Raw genomic sequence first — 20,319 nt, 5'->3', positions numbered from 1 at the left:
TGACAAGTCCAAACCGAACCATTTCAGTAAAAGTCCAGAAAATGATTCATGATACTATTACAGAAGCATTTGACAGTGTAAGAAAATTTAATGGCATCTTTGTGATGAGGCTAAAATGTACTATTTTACTTGAGGTCAAGGAGAATATTCACGACACACTGTCAAAACCACACATGACAATTTAATGTCACGATAAAACATAAAGCTAAACAGTTTCTTTAAGTTTGATACTGTCAAGCTGTCACAACAAAGACATTCACAGGTTATCAAAGACATTTTTGTCTTGATTTATGTCAAGTTGTCATTAGAAATCTTAAACAGTGTCAACTTTGCATTAAAATGACATGACTGACCAAATGGTACTTAGTGACAGCAGTCATAAACATTCATAAAGGCTCCTTCATGTTCATGAAAGGTGTCATGACATGGTTACGAAAGTGCAATGACAGTCACACCGTTCAGAAAGTGTTACCAATGTAAGCAGTGGAGAAATATTTGCAAAGATTCTCTTCTCCTCTGTGCAGCTAAGGTTCAGTTTCATACATCACAGTATAAATCACTTTGTCTGGGTCCAGTCCATTGAATCCGTCCACTCCACTGAGTTGACTAATTGGAAATTGAGTGTAACGAGTTGACAGTTCAGTCTGATAACAGGTTACAAATCACTGCTGGTGGTAATCTACCATGTAAGTTTCAGCATTTTCATCAAATTTGTTGCTTTGTTCTAAAAAACTCATAAATAGGACTATCTTTTACATTCAATCACAAATGTGATTTTAAATATCCCCATCCCGATTACAAAGCAAATCCAGTAGAGATCCTGTAATAACTAGGCCTGATCAGTGTCAACACTACCAGTTATCAGCCCACTGCTGCAGGCTGTCTACACATCAGTCTTAATGTCAGTGTCACTGGATTCTCCTCAGATACATGAGCCCCTCAGCTGCCCTTGCCGACATATTTCTAAGAACAAGTTGCTTTGCCTGGAAGAGCTGAACTCAGATGATGTACTCTGGACACAAAACAGCACATGATAGCAACGCGTGTGGTCAGTATTCTGACCAGTATATCAGGCTACAGCAAAGAAGTTGACATGACCCTCAGAAATGTTTATCAGCAAAACAAAAAAGCAGATTTTTATTTGCTTGAATTTTCTAAAGCCTTCAAATATGTTAAACCTTCTTTTACACGCTTTGACACAGAATTACAGTGACCTAATTCAGTACCTGTGAGTTGACCTTATCTAGAATTGCATGCAAAACTCACCCTCTCTGCTAAGAGGAGTGTCTTGACTGGTGTGGTCTCACACAGCCAATCACAACTTTGACTATATGTATTTGCAGCTATGAGCTGTCTGCTTCCTGTGCACCAGTCACACTGAAGTAGGGCAACCATTTGTTTACTCTGCATTCCTACACCTGCCAGATATAGTTACGTGATTTTAAAGAACGTTATTTTGAGTCAGTGAGACGGAAAACATAAGCTCCTGTTCACAAAAACAGTGTCAAACCGGCCAACAACTTGCCACATTTACATGTCACACCCACATTTCCAGGTTAAATGTTGCACCACAAACATGCTCCCAAATAATACTGAGCCATCAAAATCATCAAGCACTAGTCATTCTGTTTAGTCGTCATGTCAGTTGACTCAGCAAGGGCACGGCGATTTAACAGATTCATTGCATAATGTTTTTTACATACTTGGTTGATATCAAGGCCTCTGATTGGCTCAGGCTATTCTGGCCTGAGAGTCATGAGACCCGACAGAAAACATTAGCTGGAACTGAACAAACTCTGATACAGTGATTAAAGGGAAAAGCTCTTTGTCCTTTTAATGAGGGAGATTATGAGTGTAAGAAATGAGATTAAACAACTTCATGGACAAAACTTTGTTGACTTTGGGCTGTTAAAGGCAGGAGAAAATGAGATTTAAAATGGGTATATCTGAAAAAGAATATAGGCATCCAAAATATCCTTCAGGTTAACTTTTGCAAATGGCCTCAGTATATATGGGAATTAATCTCATACCATATCCATAAATTGATATATTTACAACAGCTACAACAAAAATCACACAGGAATTTAGTGGAATCAACTAACCTTTTCTGATTAACTTAATGTAAATCTGCAAGGTTTATTTATTCAAGTAAAACTTATCATTTACACTATTTATTTTCATGACAGTTCAGGTAATCATTTAAGTAAACTTGTTAGAATTCACAGTATGTATATTCATTTCAGTCTCTACGTCCTTAAAGTATAATAACTTGACTGGGAACGGTTTCACATGTTGTCTTTGTGTGACGTAATTTCTTTGTGTGAAATGAAGAACTGACTTTTCAAAATGAGAAAAGATGAAAATGTATTTGTGAAGTTATCTGGAGTGATGAAAACTTGGTCCGACATAATATCTTAGATTGACAAACATGTTTTCTCAAGTACAACTGAATTCATATGAAGTTTATGCTACCAGAAAATGTTTTTTTTTGTTTGAATCCTTACAAAAGTACCTCTGTCTTTTCAAATTCAGCCAACTTAAAATCTTAAGGCACTACATTTTTTAAGTTAAAACACATATATGTATATATATATGTACATACAGTATATTTTGTTGTTTATGACTTAAGAATTATTTTCATAATTGATTAATCGACCGACCATATTCACGATTAATTGATTGTTTAGTTTATAAAATGTCAAAAAAAATGTTGGCAACTGATTTTCACTCTACTGACTGATTATTTGACTGTTGCAGTTCTAATGTGTACACAGCTGAAAACAAGTGCCACAGATATTTCCTAACGTTTACCTCACATGAGTGTGAGTTGCAGGCTGTCATTTAGTATGACACATGGTTGTTTTCTTCCAAGATAAAATCCCTTCTTACCAGAAAACCACAGAAGGAGCGAGAAGATCACCTCATTTATCAGGATATCCCTCCACCCTGCTTCAACCCCTGTTCTGCCCCCTTGTCTCCCCTTCACACCCTTTTTGCCTCCTCTCCCTCCAAGTTTCATCTTACAGGGAGGATTACTGAAACAGACACCCGGGTCTAACAGTCTCCGCTGCCCGAAGCAGCTACAGGACCCGTTACTTTAAAACACTATTCCTAACGTTTTATTTAAATTCAGATTTAATACAAACTAAACACAATTTTGAATGGCACAAACTTATTAAGGCTTTAGTCCTGCTCTGCTGTGATATAAAACACAAGTGCTTGCATGTATACATGTATCCAGACTCCTTCATCTGTGTGCATGTCTCTTCATTCATTCTGTAAAAGATGCATGTAAAAGCATAATCCTTCACCTTCTCACTGTTACATCTATGGATCGTGTCCATCAGTATCTACTCTCTTTTACCAATAATGCATGCTTTTATTTTCTTCCACACATGCAGATGATTTACAGATCATTTACCCAGCTCCAGGTGGTGTCAGAGGCATACTGCTCAACAGCCTCATATAACTCTTCATCATCCTCCGCCGATATCATGATTCCATAATGTGTTTGATCCCCAGCTGGAGGTCTCTGGTCTCAGCAGGTGTGTACGTATGAAACTCCTTCTCCAGTCAAGAAGTGGTGTCTTCACTTTGTGACCACGTCAAGTGTCTGACTGCCGGCTGCGAGTGGACAGCGTCTTACTAAATTTACCTGGGCCCCCCGGTCGGAAACCTGAGCCGGTCCTGGAGTGGTCATCTTCCACCAGACCCTCTGACTTCTCAGGCATTTGAAGAGGGGACACCTGTTAGGATTGTTTGTCAGAATGTGGGTCTGAATGGATTTCCTCACATGAGATGATCACACACATCAGTCAGATGAGAAATTACCTTGGCACAGAGCTCCCCCTCCTAATGCATGCCTGACAGTGTTTTCAATGTGTAAATGTCTCATTAGTCAACACACAGCGGCTGTGGCACCTGTTGTTGCTGTTGACCCCCTGCTGGCCATCAATGCTGTCACTGACATTCACATGAGAGCAGAGCACCTGTTGCCTGGGGTGAACTCCAAGTCTCCTGGTACCCAGTGACTCTTCCTGTGACCACTGTAATTAATACACACTGGAGTCACTGATGATGTTGAACCAGTGACCTTTTATACAGGTCAATTGACTGCATGTGACCTTGGCATCCAGCTCTAATGTGAAGCCTTTTCAATAAAAGTCCATACTGCCCTCCAGTGGTCAAAAAAGGTGTATACACACAGATTTGGAATTAAAGGCCTAGAGGTGCGTTCACGTGCTACATTAAAGCTCAGACTTCCAAATACATAGTTAGATGATTGTAGGAATGTTACACTTGATGTGTCTTTGGTACTAAATGATAGCTAAATATGTCTTGAAACAAAACCAGTCATCTTAGTCACACATCTGTCTCATCAACTAACAATATAATGCCTCAGCACGTACAGTCAAGCCACTTGGGTTGGATTATTTTGTTATGTTTTGATTAATTTCAGATTAGATTTTGTCAAACTTAACCTCTATGTACTTGCTTTTCTGGAATTTCAACTACAGGCTTTATAAGTAGAGGGAGTTTGATCAGTTGGTTTAGGTTTGCTTGGTTAGTTAAAGATTTATGGAGTACTGAAACTGCCCGAATAAAAAGAAATAAGTGACTATAATAAATTACAATGCCCTATACTAAAATAATACTAAAATTAAATGTATGCATTAATAAATGTGTGAAATGTGACATCTGTTGATGTTTGTGATTTAATTGCTTCTGTATTTTTAACCTTTGTATTATACACCTATTTTATTTATTTACTTTGCCATTTAATTTTCCATTTTATTTCTTAATTTTTGAATGTAATAATAATAAATAAATGAAACTAATTTAAAAGTGAATGCATAAATTAATAAATAAATTGATAAATAAAATTGGAAATTAAATGGGAACATAAATAAAAAGGGGAGTTAATACAAAAGTAAATAAATACAGAAGCAAATTCAAAAAGAAATATCAATTTATGTCATGTTTTATGAATTGATGAATGTCTACAGGTATTTTTTTAATATTATTTTTTCTGCCTTTAATGGCATGTTAAATTATGGAGGTTTAGATCCGCCATAAAAATTTGGCAAAGGTTATCTGTAGACTGGTTGTGTCCAGATGCACATACTCTTGGTTGTGATATAAAGTAATACAGATTACAGGCTGAATCGTGGTAGTGTCATACATAGTGTCACAAAAATACATTTTTGTATGATCTGCACCAAATAATGACAGTAACCACAACATTAGATAGAAGAACAAAATCTAAAAAACATTATTATTAACTATTTTGATATACTGCTGTACTTCGCTGTCACAATGTTAATCTTTAATTTACCTGGAGCACATGAAGGCAGCATAATACCTCTTGGTGCTTTCACGGTGTCCTCCTCTTGTCGCATATTGATCCAGCAGCTAGCTGATCGTTAGCTTTTGTGTCAGGATGGTGTCAGTGGTGTGTCAATGTTTGTCCGTTGTTTCTGGCTAAAGGTATCCGGCACTTGGTGGCTTTAATGTTCCGTGCAGCTAATCTAAAAACCATCGGCAAAGCGGGAACCGGCTGGTAGGTGGTCTTTGAAATCACTGAGACGTAACATATTGTTCACGTCCACTCAACTCCCGTGAATCCACCGGCTGCTACAGAGCTAAGGCTAGCTGTGCTAACTGGCTAGCAACAAAGCTAATCTGAATATCAAAGGGCTTCTTTGTCGTTTGTTTTCCGACGTCAGTTTTTAATGTTACCACGATTCAAAGCTGCTAGTTTTGGTTCTTAAAGGGTACTCTACTGTCTATAGTAACAGTTGAACGTTTGTTGTAGTTGACATAGCGAGCTAGCAAGAAACCGTTACGCTAGCTAGTTCATAAAGCTAATAACAAGCAAAACAGCTAGAGCTAGCTGACTAAGACTGAGTAATGTCAGTGCTAATTTCAGAGGAGTTTGCAAACGACATCACAGGCTGTTAACGTAAGTATAAACTTATGCAACAAACTCATTGGACTTTGTGTCCAACTTTGCTCGACGGAAAGAGATGTTGTGTAGCTAAAATGTGATATGACTAATTATCTGGCTAATGTGGGTTTCATAGCTGCTCGTAATTAACGTTAACGTTGATGTCGGTTGAGCTATCTCAGCAGAAATTGTCAAGCTAGCTAGAGTAGTTAACGGTACTGCGATTGGATGTCGATCTGTTACGAGTATATGCTGCATATGCTTCCTTCATCCACGACAAATTAGAAATCACGCCTACCTAAACACACAGACTTTTTAACGGCCTACTATGTCAATAAGCATGCCAATAGCACCCATGGCTGTCCTGTACACACCGCTGACAGCTGCAGTAAAATACAAGCTGCATTATCATATTCTTTAAAGCAGCGTTTCCCAAACTTTTTTCCTCCGGGAAGTCACTTTTTAAAAACTGCAAACTATCGCCACCCAGTTAACGGTGGGCCTTATCAGTTAATCTTGGAAAGAGTTCATTTGTGTATGAATGAGCTTTCCTTACCATTTTTACTGCTATTTTCACATCACCTAATGTTATCTTGATATTGAAAACATATACACATGTTATATTGCTGTATTAAAAAGAAATAAACGCATTTAGGCTGATTTAACAGGTAATTTCATTGTTTTTATTGCCCTCCATCAGAAAAACTATATAGGACACTTTGGCCTTCTTCAGAAATGAGATAAAATAAGTGAATTTAGGTGAAATTTACAGGCTCCCATTTTTCCTCTCATCAGTAAAACAATATATACACTTGAAATGCTTTATCAAAGTACTGCAGATATAAATCTTCCATAGTTTTTTCATAGTCTTTTATTCATTTGGTGACCTAAATAAAATCACCTGTGACCCAGTCTCTGGGAATGACTGCTCTAAGGAGGGGTCATTAAACTCATTGTAGTTCATGAGCCACATACAGTCCAGTTTGATCTCAGGTGGGCCAAACTAGTAAAACCATTTCATTATAACTTGTACATAACAACACATCCAATTTATTCTGAAAATAAGTGCAAATTCACCAATATCTGGGTTTACAGATTCAGTCACTCTATTGTCAATTCTTGTACATTACAATTTACAGATCACAGTGGATCTGTAAATGCATGAAACATTTATGTATTTTGGAAATGAACAACACTTAAGTTTTTGACTTCTTTATGATTTTAAAAACATGTCCAGATCTAGACATTCTCTTAATCATCACCAAGACTGATGATATTTGGATAATGTTCAATATATTTAAATACAACAACAAGTATTCATTGTTTTTTCAGAGAATTGTTTTCGGAATTAATGACTGCTCTGCTATTTTTTACATGATGCAAAATCAACCAGTTGGCTGAAATGGGCCCTTTTGCAGGCAGATTTTGGCCCACAGGCTGTACGTTTGAAACCTCTGCTTTAAGATGTCCAGACATGTAACGTAGTGTATAAAATAATATCCCCCTCTTTTCCACTTCAGGCACTTTCGCCGAACGATGGACGAGCTGGTCCATGATCTGGTGTCAGCACTGGAGGAGAGCTCTGAGCAGGCTGCGCGTGGTGGTTTTGGTGATGGAGGAGACCATGCACTAGCCGTGGGCTGTCTGCTGAAGAGACAGGCTCGGAAGCGGAGGGGTAGAAAACGACGGTCAGACAACCCGCACCCACCTTGGGAGACAGGCCACCTCAGTGAGGGTTCCGAGTCCAGTGTGGAAGAACACAAGGTGAGCTGTGGGTGGGGGACAGCAAAACACCTAAACCAGCCTAAATACATCCAGAAAATGTGTTGTCTTGCTAACTGTGCTAAGAAAAACACAGCAAAACTTGTAAAAAAGTATGCCATTATTAGATGAAGGAGGGGGAAGGAATTTGTGTAAACCTCTGCAGTTCTTTTGATGGAATTTGAATTGAATTGTTGGTTTGAATTTTAATCACTGAAACTTGCTCCCTTCATTTTAATAGATATTAAACACTGTTTTGAAGAGCCGTGAAACCTTAATCTGGTCTAATCCCTGGGTAACTGTAATCTACTGGTGTCTGGTGGTGTAGATTATTTGCAGTTTAAATTGCAGTTGTCTTATATAAATCCAGGGTTTATATCAGCCAACATATGCTGTTCTTTCCAGCAGATGAAAATATCAATGGCTAAAATGTCTGGTGGGAAATATGCAAAGTAGACCATATAAAATATCTAAAATAGGGAGCACTAAAAAAGAACTAAACATTAATGTATTTTGGAACAGAACAAGAATATAGTATTTTACTTCTTTATAATTTGAACAACTTATCGAGATCTAGAAATTCTTTCAACTTCATATATATTTCCAGTCTTGTGTAGTAGTGCTGGCATTGCCTCACAGCGCCAACTAAAATGGAAGCTAATGAGGAAGAAGGTAAGTTATCCCCTGCCTTACAAACCATTAACAAATTTTGGCATAGGCATTGGTTTCACATGTACTTGTCTGGCAAATGAAAATATCTATGGCCAAAATGTAGGCGGGAAATATTCTAAATAGACTTTCAAAAAATATCTCAAATAAGAGTAGTGTATTAAATGAATTACTTGTTATTTTCTACTCAGTATTGAAGTTTGCTGAATGCTGAGCAGAGCTGAATTAAACAGTGACATGCAAGAAAGACATTAATCGGCACATCTAGTTGAGTAGCACTATCCACAGCACTGAAAGGAGTGTTGGGAGATTTAATTCTGGCATGTTAAATTACCATTTAACCATTTTGTTTTGTCATAGATGATCACATACCATATGCCCAGATATGGAAAGGGCAAAGAAATTAACCAGACATCATAGGTGTAGTGCTGCTTATCACTAAAGAGTATGACCCTGCTCAGACAGAGCACAGCTATTGTATGTGCGCTTAAAACATATGTCTGGTAGTTGCTTTATATGATCAGAATTCTGGAATATTACTGACCATACTTTCTGTTCAAAAAGAGTCTAAGGTGAAAACTATAACAGCCTTATTTTTAAGTGCTTTGGTTCATAACAATTAATCTCCTTGATAACCATCATGTTTAGATGTGTCAGTGTTAAATACATTTAGCCACTCAAATATCGCTGTGGCCTAATTAACATCCTCCTCGGGTTTGTTTAGAGTTATTTAATTCAGAATCACGGTCTGGTATTTACCACACTGACATTTCTTGCAGGACTACCGTGCCAGTACAGGGGGTGTCTCTGCTGCCAACAGCCATGCTCGTGACAACAGCGACTCAGATGAACAACTTGGACCCAAACGACGTTCCCTCCTAACAGCTGACAATGGACGAAGCAAGCGGCCTCTTTGGCCGGACGACCTGGGTGTCCTGGGTTCCGCAGAGGGAACTCGCAGCCTGAGACGGAGACGTAAGGTCAAACGAATGGCTGTAGACCCACCCGTGGAACCAGAACCCCCCTCCACCACCATGTTAGGGCCGCCACCTGTCCCCAAACCACGTGTTGGTGGCAGGCCACATAGACTTGGTCCAAGTGAGGGCAGGGGTGCCATGGAGCTCTGTGGAGTCGGACTAGTGGGGCCAGGGGGAGGGAAGAACAGGGTGAAGAAGAGGAAACTGGCCACGCACAGGCTGGGGATGGAGGCTGCAGATGAAGGGGTGGTGGTGGAGAGTGAGGACCCCATCTCTTCTCCTACTGAAGGGTCCAAGGACAAGATGGAGTTGGAGGAGCAGAAGGGCTCGGATGAGGACATGAGTGACAGGTGGTTAGTGTTTTGACTTTTGTTTCTTTCATATCCTGTGTTTCCAGACGATGCAACTCCTCCATATCTTCTTCTGTGTGCTGTATTTATGAGTGTGTGCAACACTGTAGGCCAACAGGTAAGGAGGAACTTTGTAGGACTGGGTATCAAACATCAACAACACCTTTCAGAAATGTGTCTAATTTAGCGAATAACGGTCAATCCAAAGCAGTCTTTGATCAGAAAGTTCCTGATTTAAATTGAAATTTGGTCAAACTTTTAGATTTTTGGTGCTTGTGTTTAGACAACATACAGGGTGTCCACAAAGTCTCTTTACAGTTTAAAATGATTATTACAAAAGCAGTTGATGAGATATGTTAATCAGATTTGTTCTATGTACTCAGTGGTTATCAAAGTTTTTAATCACATTCATGCTTCACCTATGAAGCAAAAGATCACTGATGCCATTGCCACCACTGATGAGGCTGTGCTACAGCAAACATGACAAGAAATCAAGTACCGTCTTGATGTGCTTTGTGCAACTAATGGTGCCCATATAGAGGTGTATTAAATAAGGCAAAAAACTTAAATATCTACTTTTCATTTTGTAATAATTTCCACAGATTTGTCTATTTATTTGCTTTTGTAATAAATTTGTTAAATTTTAAAGAGACTTTATGGACACCCTGTATAACTAGGGGTGTAACAATGCATCCGATGCATTGGGCTTCAATGTGTAAGATATGAGTGCATTGGTAAAAAAATGAACATGAATCGGAAACAAATCGATGCAGCACTCGTGTATCAATACAGCTCATTAGGATGTGCATATGTTTCATTTTTGGCAGCAGGGAGCTGCCACTAACTTTCCTCCGTCTTCTCTCTCCTCCTGTCTCTGCCTGCGTCACTCTTACTGGACCTCTGCTTCCCCACGCGCACAAAACAAGCGCTCACTCCTCCCTCTCCTGTGTCTCCTCTTCATTTGCTCAAAACAGACTGTGCAGAAAACAGCAACAGAACTGACACTGTACTGCATTGCACCACCAAACTTTCATAATGCACAAGTGTAGAATAAGATTGGGTTTTATAAGAAAGATGAGAAACACTGCTGCACATCATTTATGCAAAATGTGTCGGACAACAGAGTACAGAGCCGTGAGTCTGACCCACAGAGATGTCATGTCACTGTGAGAGCAGGTAACACGGAGCATCACTGTTCCTCCATACTTATCAAAACCACAGCACTCTTCATATGGAACAGAGCAGAAAATTATCTTACTGATATTTTAAAAAGTTTTAAAGTTAGTTCACAGATTCTCATTTAGGCTACAGTAACTCATTTACTCATGAGACTCATAATATGATGTTAACACCACTGTAATGTCTCCTTCTCTCTGTCTCTGTTATTATATTTAGTAAAACTATCAGGATTTCTTTTTGCAACGAATAGCACAAATGTAGCATTAATTGAATCAAAATGTAAAGATTCACACATTGCATGGTAGCTCAAAAGCTCAAAAAAGCTAAAAAAAAAAAAAAGTAAAAAAACAACTATTATTTTGCTAGTCTTTCATCTAAGACAGTAATTAACCTCTGAATGACCAATCTCTTACATGAAAAAAAAAAAATCTATTTTTAATCTATCTTTTAATCTATTTTTTTTTATCTACTCTTTTCCTCTTCTTTTCAGTGAGACCAGCAGTGTCAGTAACAGCAGTGATGGAGGCCTCTACACCAATGATGAGGGAAGGCAAGGTACAGTACATACATACTAACTATGTTAAAAATGATTGGTCAAACTCGAAGGAAGCATACACTCTGTTGGTATATGTAAGGGAACAAACAGTATCTAAGTAAATGAATAGGCACTTGACACCTGTTATATCAACACGTCACTGAAATAATGGCTGCCATCAAACCTTTGAGACCTGATTCCAGAGATTAATTGTTGATGGGTCTCACCTTTGTGTTTGGCCTGATAATGATTAGTCTTTTAAACTGCATATTATTTGCTTTTAGATAAGAGTGAACACCTGAATTTTCTAGGTTTTTATTAGACATATTCAGACACATTTTTTTCTTTCCTGATGCCAATTATGATACCAGAACCTTGTGCTAGATACCAGTGTGTTAAAAAAAATCCACTTGATTAAGTGTAATCCAATCTGTAAGGTTTTCTTACAACCCCAAATAGTTCAGTCCAATCCAGTTCACAATCACAAAAGAAAGGTAACTCAAGAAGACTGCTCTGGGCAGATTCCCACAAAACCAAACCAAATCAGGGAATAAAGACTGAAATAACATCTGTATTTGCAGTTCAGTGGATAATGTACAATATATACACTGGGTACTCACAGTACCACAAAACAGACAGTAACTTAGTCAGGTTTCCAGCGCCAGCCTTACCTCTGGCAAGATGGGCAGACTAGGATAGACTGGGAAATACAGAATCTGCTCTCCTCCTGACATGGACTTGAGAGATCTTCTGCTTACCAAGAGCTGACTACAATAACACAGATTTTGCAGTGCGAGCTGGTGTGTAGGTAAAACTGGCATGTCTCTCCCCTGCTGATCATATAAAACTTGCTGTATGGGACGCTGCTGGGAAATAGTACTGTCCTGTTTCGGGATAATGAATTACGTGGTATCGGATCGATGCATAGACTTGTGTACTCATAATATCTGATCCCACATTTAAGGCAGTGTCAGTCATTTTCTGATACTGGTATGGGTATCTGAACAGCCCTAGTCACATCAGTTAGTTTTATACAGGTGTAGATATAGTAGCGCTTCCTTAATCAATCCTTAATCAGATCCTGTAAAATGAAATAACAATGCACACATACTGTTCCAAGTTGTAGAAAAGTGTGGCGTCACACTTTATGCCTTTGTCCTCTTCTAGGTGATGACGAGCAGAGCGACTGGTTCTATGAGGGTGAGCCTGGCACCGGTTCAGGACCCGGAGGTGCGTGTGGGATAGCGGGAGTGGTTCCCTGGTGGGAGAGGGAGACAGGATCGGAGGAGCTGGACCTAGCTGACCCAGTTTTCAACAGCATCCTCACAGGATCGTTCCCACTCATGAGCCCTGGAGCTCAGAGAGGTAGGCTGGAAACATACGGAAGGCAGACTTAGAAACAGCAGTATCATTGTTTAGCAATTCCGACACAATAAATGTCTTTTTGAAGATAGATTGCTACAGATTTTGAAATTCAAATGTAGATAATACAACGGGAGTTTATGGTCAGATTTTACATTATAATCACAAAGGTTTGAAAATGAACAGTCATATGAATTTTACAATGATGTTGCAGTCTCACTGATGACCAGCAGGAGGCAAACACTTCACACAGACAGAAATCAAGGCAATGTTCAGCAGTATGGCTGCAAAGTGTTGTCGTAAGGTAAATATAGGGAATAAAATCTCCTACCTATGTCTTTGGTAAGCAGTACTAAACAGAAAAAATAAATTGTACATCAAATAATATATAACCTGATCACTTTTTATCGAAAAGTCCCAGTGCCTCAGTGGTCTCTCTTTTTTGTACCAGTAGGCTTAATATAACAAAGCAGGATTTCGAGCAATCCTGTGCCTCTCTTTAATTAAAGCTGCCACAGGACACCTCCCTGTGTTGTATCCCAGCGAGACTGAGGCGACATATTGGGCTCAGTTGCCTCTCATCCAACGTCAACTGTCTCTTACACTTTGTGTTAAAACGATCAAACTAATCTTATCATTTCAATAATCATGTCCTGAACCCACGCTGTGTTTGTCAGGGTTCCAGGCCAGACTGAGTCGTCTCCATGGAAACCAGCAGGCATCTGAGGCGGGGCTGCAGGGCAGCTCCAGCCAAAGCTTCAACGACAGACTGGGCAGACAGAGCCAGGACTCCCATGAGTGAGTCCCATGTTTTAAATTGCTGTTAGTTCTGACTGCTCTGTTATCTAAGATTTAATTATCTAGTGCACACATGCAATTTGCAGACAACAGCATCAGACAAAACAAAAACACACAATAACATTTCTTTGAATAGGTATTAATATGATATAAAATCAAAGTAAAGTGGAACACGCATCACAGCATCTCCTGTATAGGTACATTATATGACAGTAGACATATGCAAGATCAGACCAGGAGTCCTGTAGGGAGTTTTCTAGAAATATTTTCATATTTGTCACAGTTTTTCAGGTCTAATCAATTAAAAAGTATGAAACTGTAACTAAATTTCTGCAGTCCATGCACAGGTAATTCTTCCAAGTTTAAGTTTAAAAAGGTTCTTAGGTTTCTGTGGTGGACAAGGGCCAACAATTCACTTTCGAAGAGAAATGGTGATGAATAGTACTTTGCTTTCTGTCCCTGGAACGCTGCCTTGATGGGAATTTGAGGGCCTGAATGACAGTTTTATATCTCCAACAGGCCTTGGTTTAGCTCGGGCTCGAGGAGAGAACACGGACAGGTGAGCCATGTTTCTTCACTTCATTTTATTACCTCCACCAAGGCGGTTATTTTTTTGGTGACATTTGCCTGTTCATCAGCAGGATTATGGAAAAACTACTGGCCCGATTTTCATAAAACTTTGTGGTAGAATGAAGCACTGGCCATGGACGAAGCCACTGAAGTTAGGAGCGTATCTGAATCATGGGACAGATACATAAATACTTTTTTGCTGTTGTCAGCATTGTGAGATAGGGCACTTGGCTTCAGTGGAATCAGTGCCACACGTCTTAAAATCCAGTAGGTGGTAGTAAAGTTCAACAGTGATGAAACAGTTGAAACAAAAAGAGGAATCCATATCACAATTTTAACATTGCTAATTTCTCAAATTAGGTGTGCTTATGGACACATATATCATGCAACTAATGCTACTCTTCCACTACTCGCATCCAAATGTGAATTGTCTGCAATAACTCCACCAGAGATATTAATGAAAAATGCTTGAAGTTTTCCTTTTACTAGAATGAGCAATAATATTGACTGTGAAGTCTGCGCTTGCAAAGTTGGATATCATAGAAGAATGGACTATTAGCTTTGGCAGAGGTCTCTGCTCACTGAGTGCCCTTCTAGTTCCCTTTCAGATGGGTTGAAATTAGGTGGCATGATATGGCGATAAAAAAAATCATATTGCCATTATTTTGACAGATATTGTAAATGCAAAATGATTCATGATTCATGGAAATTATCATTTTGCGTTGCAATTTTCACTTAAAAAAAAGCAAAAAAAAAAAAACACATTTTATTTTATGATATTTGTTGGGGTCTGTACAAATCAAACATGTTTTCTTACATCTGGGGAGCAAGATTTGTTGGCCAGCATCTTTGCAGCACTGCAATGCTTAATTATATTGTATTTTTATTCTGTATAACTTACATAAGGTCTACACTTAGGTGACAAAGACAACAGATGTCTAGTTTTTTCCTTGTCTTGTCTTTTTTTTTGCATATATATTTTTTTTTTTGAGTGTTTGAAATTAATCAGATCAAATTATAATTCGCTGTTTTGTCTCACATTTTTCCTTTATCAAAAAATTTAATTTTGATTAATTGTCCAGCCCTAGTGAAAATGCAAAGATTTTTATCTATTACAAGAACCCAGGGTGGTTGGTGTTGACAAATACGTAGCGTTGTGTTTTTGCATGGATTACTTGCTAACTTTTGTTTCCTCTCTCTGCCTCTTCAGTTGCATTGGGACCCACGGTCAGACAGAGGGCATCGGAGGAGCTGTTCAGTAAAAACAGCCAGCAGGTGAGAACAACAATTTAACTTAAAACACTGGTGATTTATGACCAGAGCTCACATTCATTTCCTTTAGTACCCACTTTGTCCCTCTGCTGCATTTGTTTCACAGTGTTTAATGGTATTTTTCAAATGAATAAGAATACTTTGTGCAGTGTTACTTGAAGTAAAACTAATGCTGCCATATTTTGGTCTTGCTTGGCTGGTTTTGCAGACAGACCAGCGGGCACCTCGGCTCTCTATGTACAGGGGATGTCAAGCGGAGGCGAAAAGCAGCCCCCCTCGGCTCTACCGCCCCCTCAGGTATTGGATGCACACCTAGCTACACCTCACACACCATCTGGCACTTTTTACCAACTGGCCCTTTTACTGTATTTTTGGCTCTCACTTTCTCACTTGTTTTCCTCCCCCTCTTGGTCGAGCTCAGTATGTTTGCCCGCCTGCTTCCTCACTGCCGTCTGTCTGGCACGTACACTGATGTAAACACGAGGGACTGGGATGAAAAGTGAGGGTTTCACTACACATTTTTAAAAGAATTAATTGAGGGATGGGAGTCCCTCATCCTTCTCTCCTCCTCTCTCACTATTAAACCCTGCTTTAGCTCTTAACCCCCTTTCCTCCTAAGCTTTGTTGGACAAGAGTCAGCTGGCTAGTCATGCTGTCAGAGCAGAGATACTGGATTAGCTCTTAGCCAGTAACACTTGTGTATCCCCCTCCTCCAAACCACTCTCCTTACCTCTGGGCAAGTTGATGCTTTTGGAGACAGTAAACCCTAATGCTGTTAGGTCAAACTCCCAGTATATTATATTTAGTCTTAAGACATGTCCCATTTTTGATCATCATTTACACCTTGACACCAGTATTGTTTGAACAGTTGAGTGCCAGCTGAAGGACGTTGCAGTTTGGTGTCTGATGTGGCGCTCAGCAATAGGAATTGCCTGGGGCAAGTAAAGTGCCATGTCAGCCAAGTAAATTTGGCAACTCACTTGCCGAAATGGGCCAATGCTAAAATTTTATTTTAGCACATGCGCTGTACTACATCCAACTCCATGTATCAGGCAAAATACACTTTCTGTTTGTATTGGACAGCACTGAACCCTTTTTGTGGACATTGGACAGGAAGACATTTTTTTTTTAACATTGATAGCAATTGGAAATTATATCCTCACCAGTTTCAGTATTTTTCTAGGCTTTCCTCCTCTTGTTTTTTTCCCTTAAGACTGTTCATATGTTATAAATGACATATTTTTCAGACTGGAACATTTAAGAGTTTCTGATGCAATTTGTGTTGGATAATGTTTTAAAAGTATTGCTAGCTGAAAATATAAGAAAAGAAAAAGTAAACATTAAATAAGTATTTGCCAAAACTCTTGTAAATTTCATGTATTATAGATTTCTGAATTTTCTTTGTCCAAAATGACACGATCAGCAGTGCACTGCAAATATCAGACACATTTGATACCTGCTCCAGACACAGGCGCAGCGCTCAGGAACAGCAGGTGCTGACCTCACAGCAGGGTGATGGCGGCGTGGGCCTGCCAAATTCACATCCTGACAATTTGGCTCGAACTCACCTGGGACTCAGCAGTCAGCATGTGTGTAAATGAGCGGGCGGCTTTGCCCAATGCTTCATGCAAATAAAGACAGGATTAAAACGTAACAGGACAGTCTCTGACTGGACTGTGAACTTCCAGGAACGGTGAGGACAGAATGACCACTGTCTGGTCGGGACACAGACCGGAAATGTGGCTAAGTTGATTACATGATTACATTACTTAGATGTAACTTAAAAAAATTTAATGGAGTGATGATGTCAATAGAGGAGAGCTGGCAGTGCAGCAAGTTTTGCAGTCTAGACATTTATATGGAGGCAGACGGTAGATGAGACAAGCATTTTAATCATGAAGTAGCTAAATTACAAACATGAAAACACTGCTACCAGACCTGCAACTAATTCATTACTTTCCTGATCTATTAATCTATTAACATTAAAACATCACAAGTTCCTAGAGTCAAAGTTGATATCAATTAATTTTTAACGTAATTTTTCATGCAAAAATGTACTTTTCATCCCCTGAAATATGGAGTCTATTATCATATATAAACTAAATATCTTTGATTTTAGACCAAAATGATACGTTTATTGATAGAACCTTGGACTTAAAAATTTTGTACTATTGTTTTATAGATGTTACTGAATTATATTAAACATGACAATTAACTTTGGTCTTTGTTGTTATCTGCTACCTGCTAATAAATAAAACATATGACAGTTGACTTTGGCAAGTTGATTTCTGTCACCCTTGCCCAACCTGGCAAGTGAACCTTAGGATGCACATTCATTTTCAAAAATTGGGCTCTCTTTCCCTGTTTGTCATCTGACCCAACAGACAAATTAGCCCAGTTATTGTACCCCAGAAGTTTTTGCATAAATATCATCCTACCAAAAACACCTTTTTCAGTACAGACATTTTGTGAGAAAAACAGGGTTAAGCTCACACAAATTACAACAGAAAACAATTAAAAGGTGATGTATTCAAGCTGCTTGAACTGATGGTGACTAAACCTTAATGTAAGGTAGTTTGTATACTGTATATAACCCTTATGTTCCTGTTTATTATTTCTGTCCTCGGCATGTAGCATTTTTGTGATTTGGTTTTTGACTATTTATTTATAATGGGAGAAATGCATTCCTGACTGTTAAAATTCATGTGGATGCCACCTGAAGTCAGAACAACAACTTAGAAAGTGGGATTTGTTATGTGTGTTGCAAAGTTGTACATGTGCAGAAATATGACAGATGAGACTAAATGTTTTGCTGTTAACTTTTTATTAATTCATATAATGCATATCATTTATTTTATCATATATTTTTTGTCATATACTGTGAAGCTGTAACCATTATTTAGTGTCCACATAGTGATTTAGTGATTTAGATTAAGTAGAAAATGTCATTTATTAACATTAACCCTGATAACAAGACCTGTGCTTGTCTCTTAGTACCCGCTTCTCTTCCACTTTACGACTTAAAAGCACACAAACACGCCAAAGTCGGAATAACAACCTCACATCTCGGAAACTGGGACCATCCAAAGAGCGCATGAATGCACTCTTACACACAAGCTGTTCAAATCTCACTCTTTTCTAACCCGTCACCTCTGTCCTCAGGATTGGTCGGGGAGAACGCACCTCCCATCCCTGACACCAACATGGGGAGCCGAATGTTGCAGAGCATGGGCTGGAGTCCGGGGATGGGCCTGGGTCCAGAGGGCAGGGGCATCACCGAGCCCATCCGGGCCACACAGAGACCCAAAGGCACAGGTCTAGGTTTCAACTGAACAACTGGTTTCTGCATCCTGAACCTGGAGCGGGCTGGGACGAGTCACACCCAAACCAAGAGCTATGAGGAGCCAGGGAGATAAAATGCTGCTCAGTGCAATGAACAATTACCCAGGAATAATCCAGGAATGTGAGTCGTAAGAAGGGAAGGAATGAGGCTCGTCCTAGCAACAGAGTCTGTGATGAAAGAGAAACTTTCCCATATTGGGGAAACTTGAAGAAGCCTGGGATATCCACACAGGCTGTTCCCACAAATGGAGAAAATGACTGAAACTGAGCTGGAGAAAAGACTTTTAGCAAACATGTTCTCTCAAGAGCCTCCATGTTGGAGAAAACACATGACATTGATGCCTCATTGTTAGTGTGTTGAGCTGGCATGCTGCCTCAGCCCCGTTACCTCATATGCCGTCATTACAGGCAAGAAAACTGGGGTAATTTTGACCATATAATGAGCGCGCAAATGATGACGGTGTGTTTTTTTTGTTTTTTTTTTCGGTTAGTGAATTAACGATGAATGGTTTTGTCCGATATTGCACAAGATTTTTGGAATCAAAGATTTTATTAGTAGGCCATACCTCAAGATTCATTCTTCGGTTCTTGCGTAATGCAATGAAGTTAGAGTACACTGTATGGATGTGTGTTGGAATATCTGGATGTTTTTTTTTACCATCCGTTTTATTGTTCATTTAACGGAAGAAGTTGTGTCAGCAGAATGTTTTAATCTATTCAAAAACAAAAACGGATAAAAATCAAAGACACAGTTTTTCCCTTTCATTTAGCACCACTGTGTATGCATGTGCAGCTGATGTTTACTAAGAAAACACACGATTGGACATACAAGGTCAAGTTTCTTAGGTATTTTACCCTGAAATGTGTTTTTACTGATGGCATATGACAAAATGTCATATATGATTGGCACAAGCATTTCAGTGTTTCCATACTTTTTGGAAATCCCAGTGAAAGGGAGAAAATAAATAGGGTTATCTAATTTCAGTGTTTTCTGATATTGAAAAATTGAGGTAATATCGCTACCATGAGCATATTGAGACCCTGTGTGCCCTTTGTTCACAGATGTTTTCACTTTATTGGCCTGATGAGAGCTTTTCTCAGGACTGAAGGGGAGTAAAGACCTGAAGTCTGATCAGACAAGTGAAAACACATGTTTGACTGCAGGACCTTTTAAATCCGTTTCTACAGTAAAAAAAAAAACAACAGAAAAATTTAAATTACATTTTTCAAATCTAGTTTTAGACCCATTGTCTTTTACTAAATTGTGGTATTGTTTCTTTTTATTGGGTAATATAGCAGACCTGCACCCATAGATTGTCCTGAATACAGATTTGAAATCATTTTAAGTGCAGGTAGAGAGATTAATTCTAGAAAAGAATAAAATTGTAAATTAAAAAATGTGCAGGAAGTTGTACTGTAACAATATTTGTTTCTTCTACTCCTTTTCTGTGACCATAGAGCACCAGATGGCTGGTCTTTTACCCCACCGGGCCTATTCAGAGTGTGAGATGAGCTGTCAGTAACACAAACAAATATTAAACTCAGAGACTGCCTCAA

At 39.0% G+C, this 20,319-nt stretch overlaps 2 protein-coding genes across 6 annotated transcripts in view; one reads left to right on the top strand and one right to left on the bottom strand.

Moving 5' to 3' along the window:
* Positions 1 to 5,474, bottom strand: part of lpin1b (lipin 1b) — a 26,366-nt gene extending 20,892 nt beyond the window's left edge. Inside the window, exons 1-3 of one of the 2 annotated variants that reach the window (XM_084738047.1) lie at positions 5,336 to 5,474; positions 3,832 to 4,046; positions 3,422 to 3,746 (exon numbers count right to left, since the gene is read on the bottom strand). In XM_084738047.1, coding sequence (XP_084594173.1) covers positions 3,422 to 3,496 — 75 coding nt within the window. In that variant the 5' untranslated portion in view covers positions 3,497 to 3,746; positions 3,832 to 4,046; positions 5,336 to 5,474. Of the gene's footprint in view, positions 1 to 3,421; positions 4,047 to 5,335 lie in introns of both variants that reach the window. The other variant, XM_084738046.1, reaches the window with a different exon arrangement.
* Positions 5,426 to 20,319, top strand: gpatch2 (G patch domain containing 2). 4 transcript variants are annotated; one of them, XM_084738050.1, is made up of 10 exons: positions 5,426 to 5,560; positions 7,468 to 7,711; positions 9,157 to 9,704; positions 11,374 to 11,438; positions 12,586 to 12,783; positions 13,458 to 13,578; positions 14,098 to 14,137; positions 15,359 to 15,423; positions 15,629 to 15,717; positions 18,583 to 20,319. In XM_084738050.1, the coding sequence occupies exons 1-10, from the start codon at positions 5,511 to 5,513 to the stop codon at positions 18,750 to 18,752; spliced, it is 1,590 nt and encodes a 529-aa protein (XP_084594176.1). In that variant the 5' UTR covers positions 5,426 to 5,510; the 3' UTR covers positions 18,753 to 20,319. The 4 variants fall into 4 exon arrangements, 3 of the variants coding, with proteins under 3 accessions (XP_084594176.1, XP_084594175.1, XP_084594177.1); XM_084738049.1 differs by having other exon boundaries at positions 9,157 to 9,707; XM_084738051.1 differs by lacking the exon at positions 5,426 to 5,560 and adding an exon at positions 5,581 to 5,962 and having other exon boundaries at positions 9,157 to 9,707.

The sequence above is a fragment of the Lutjanus erythropterus genome, chromosome 15, assembly GCF_056507025.1.
Source record: "Lutjanus erythropterus isolate fLutEry1 chromosome 15, fLutEry1.hap2, whole genome shotgun sequence".
Lineage (NCBI taxonomy): Eukaryota > Metazoa > Chordata > Actinopteri > Lutjaniformes > Lutjanidae > Lutjanus > Lutjanus erythropterus.
This window is presented reverse-complemented; position numbering and strand designations above follow the sequence as displayed.

Bases quoted from the DNA above. Each gene is read 5' to 3' on its own strand.
- gpatch2 (XM_084738049.1), top strand. From the start codon at position 5,511: ATGTTCCGTGCAGCTAATCTAAAAACCATCGGCAAAGCGGGAACCGGC. The intron at 5,561-7,467 runs GTAGGTGGTCTT...TTTCCACTTCAG, and splicing joins GGCAAAGCGGGAACCGGCTG to GCACTTTCGCCGAACGATGG. The intron at 15,718-18,582 runs GTATTGGATGCA...CTCTGTCCTCAG, and splicing joins CGGCTCTACCGCCCCCTCAG to GATTGGTCGGGGAGAACGCA.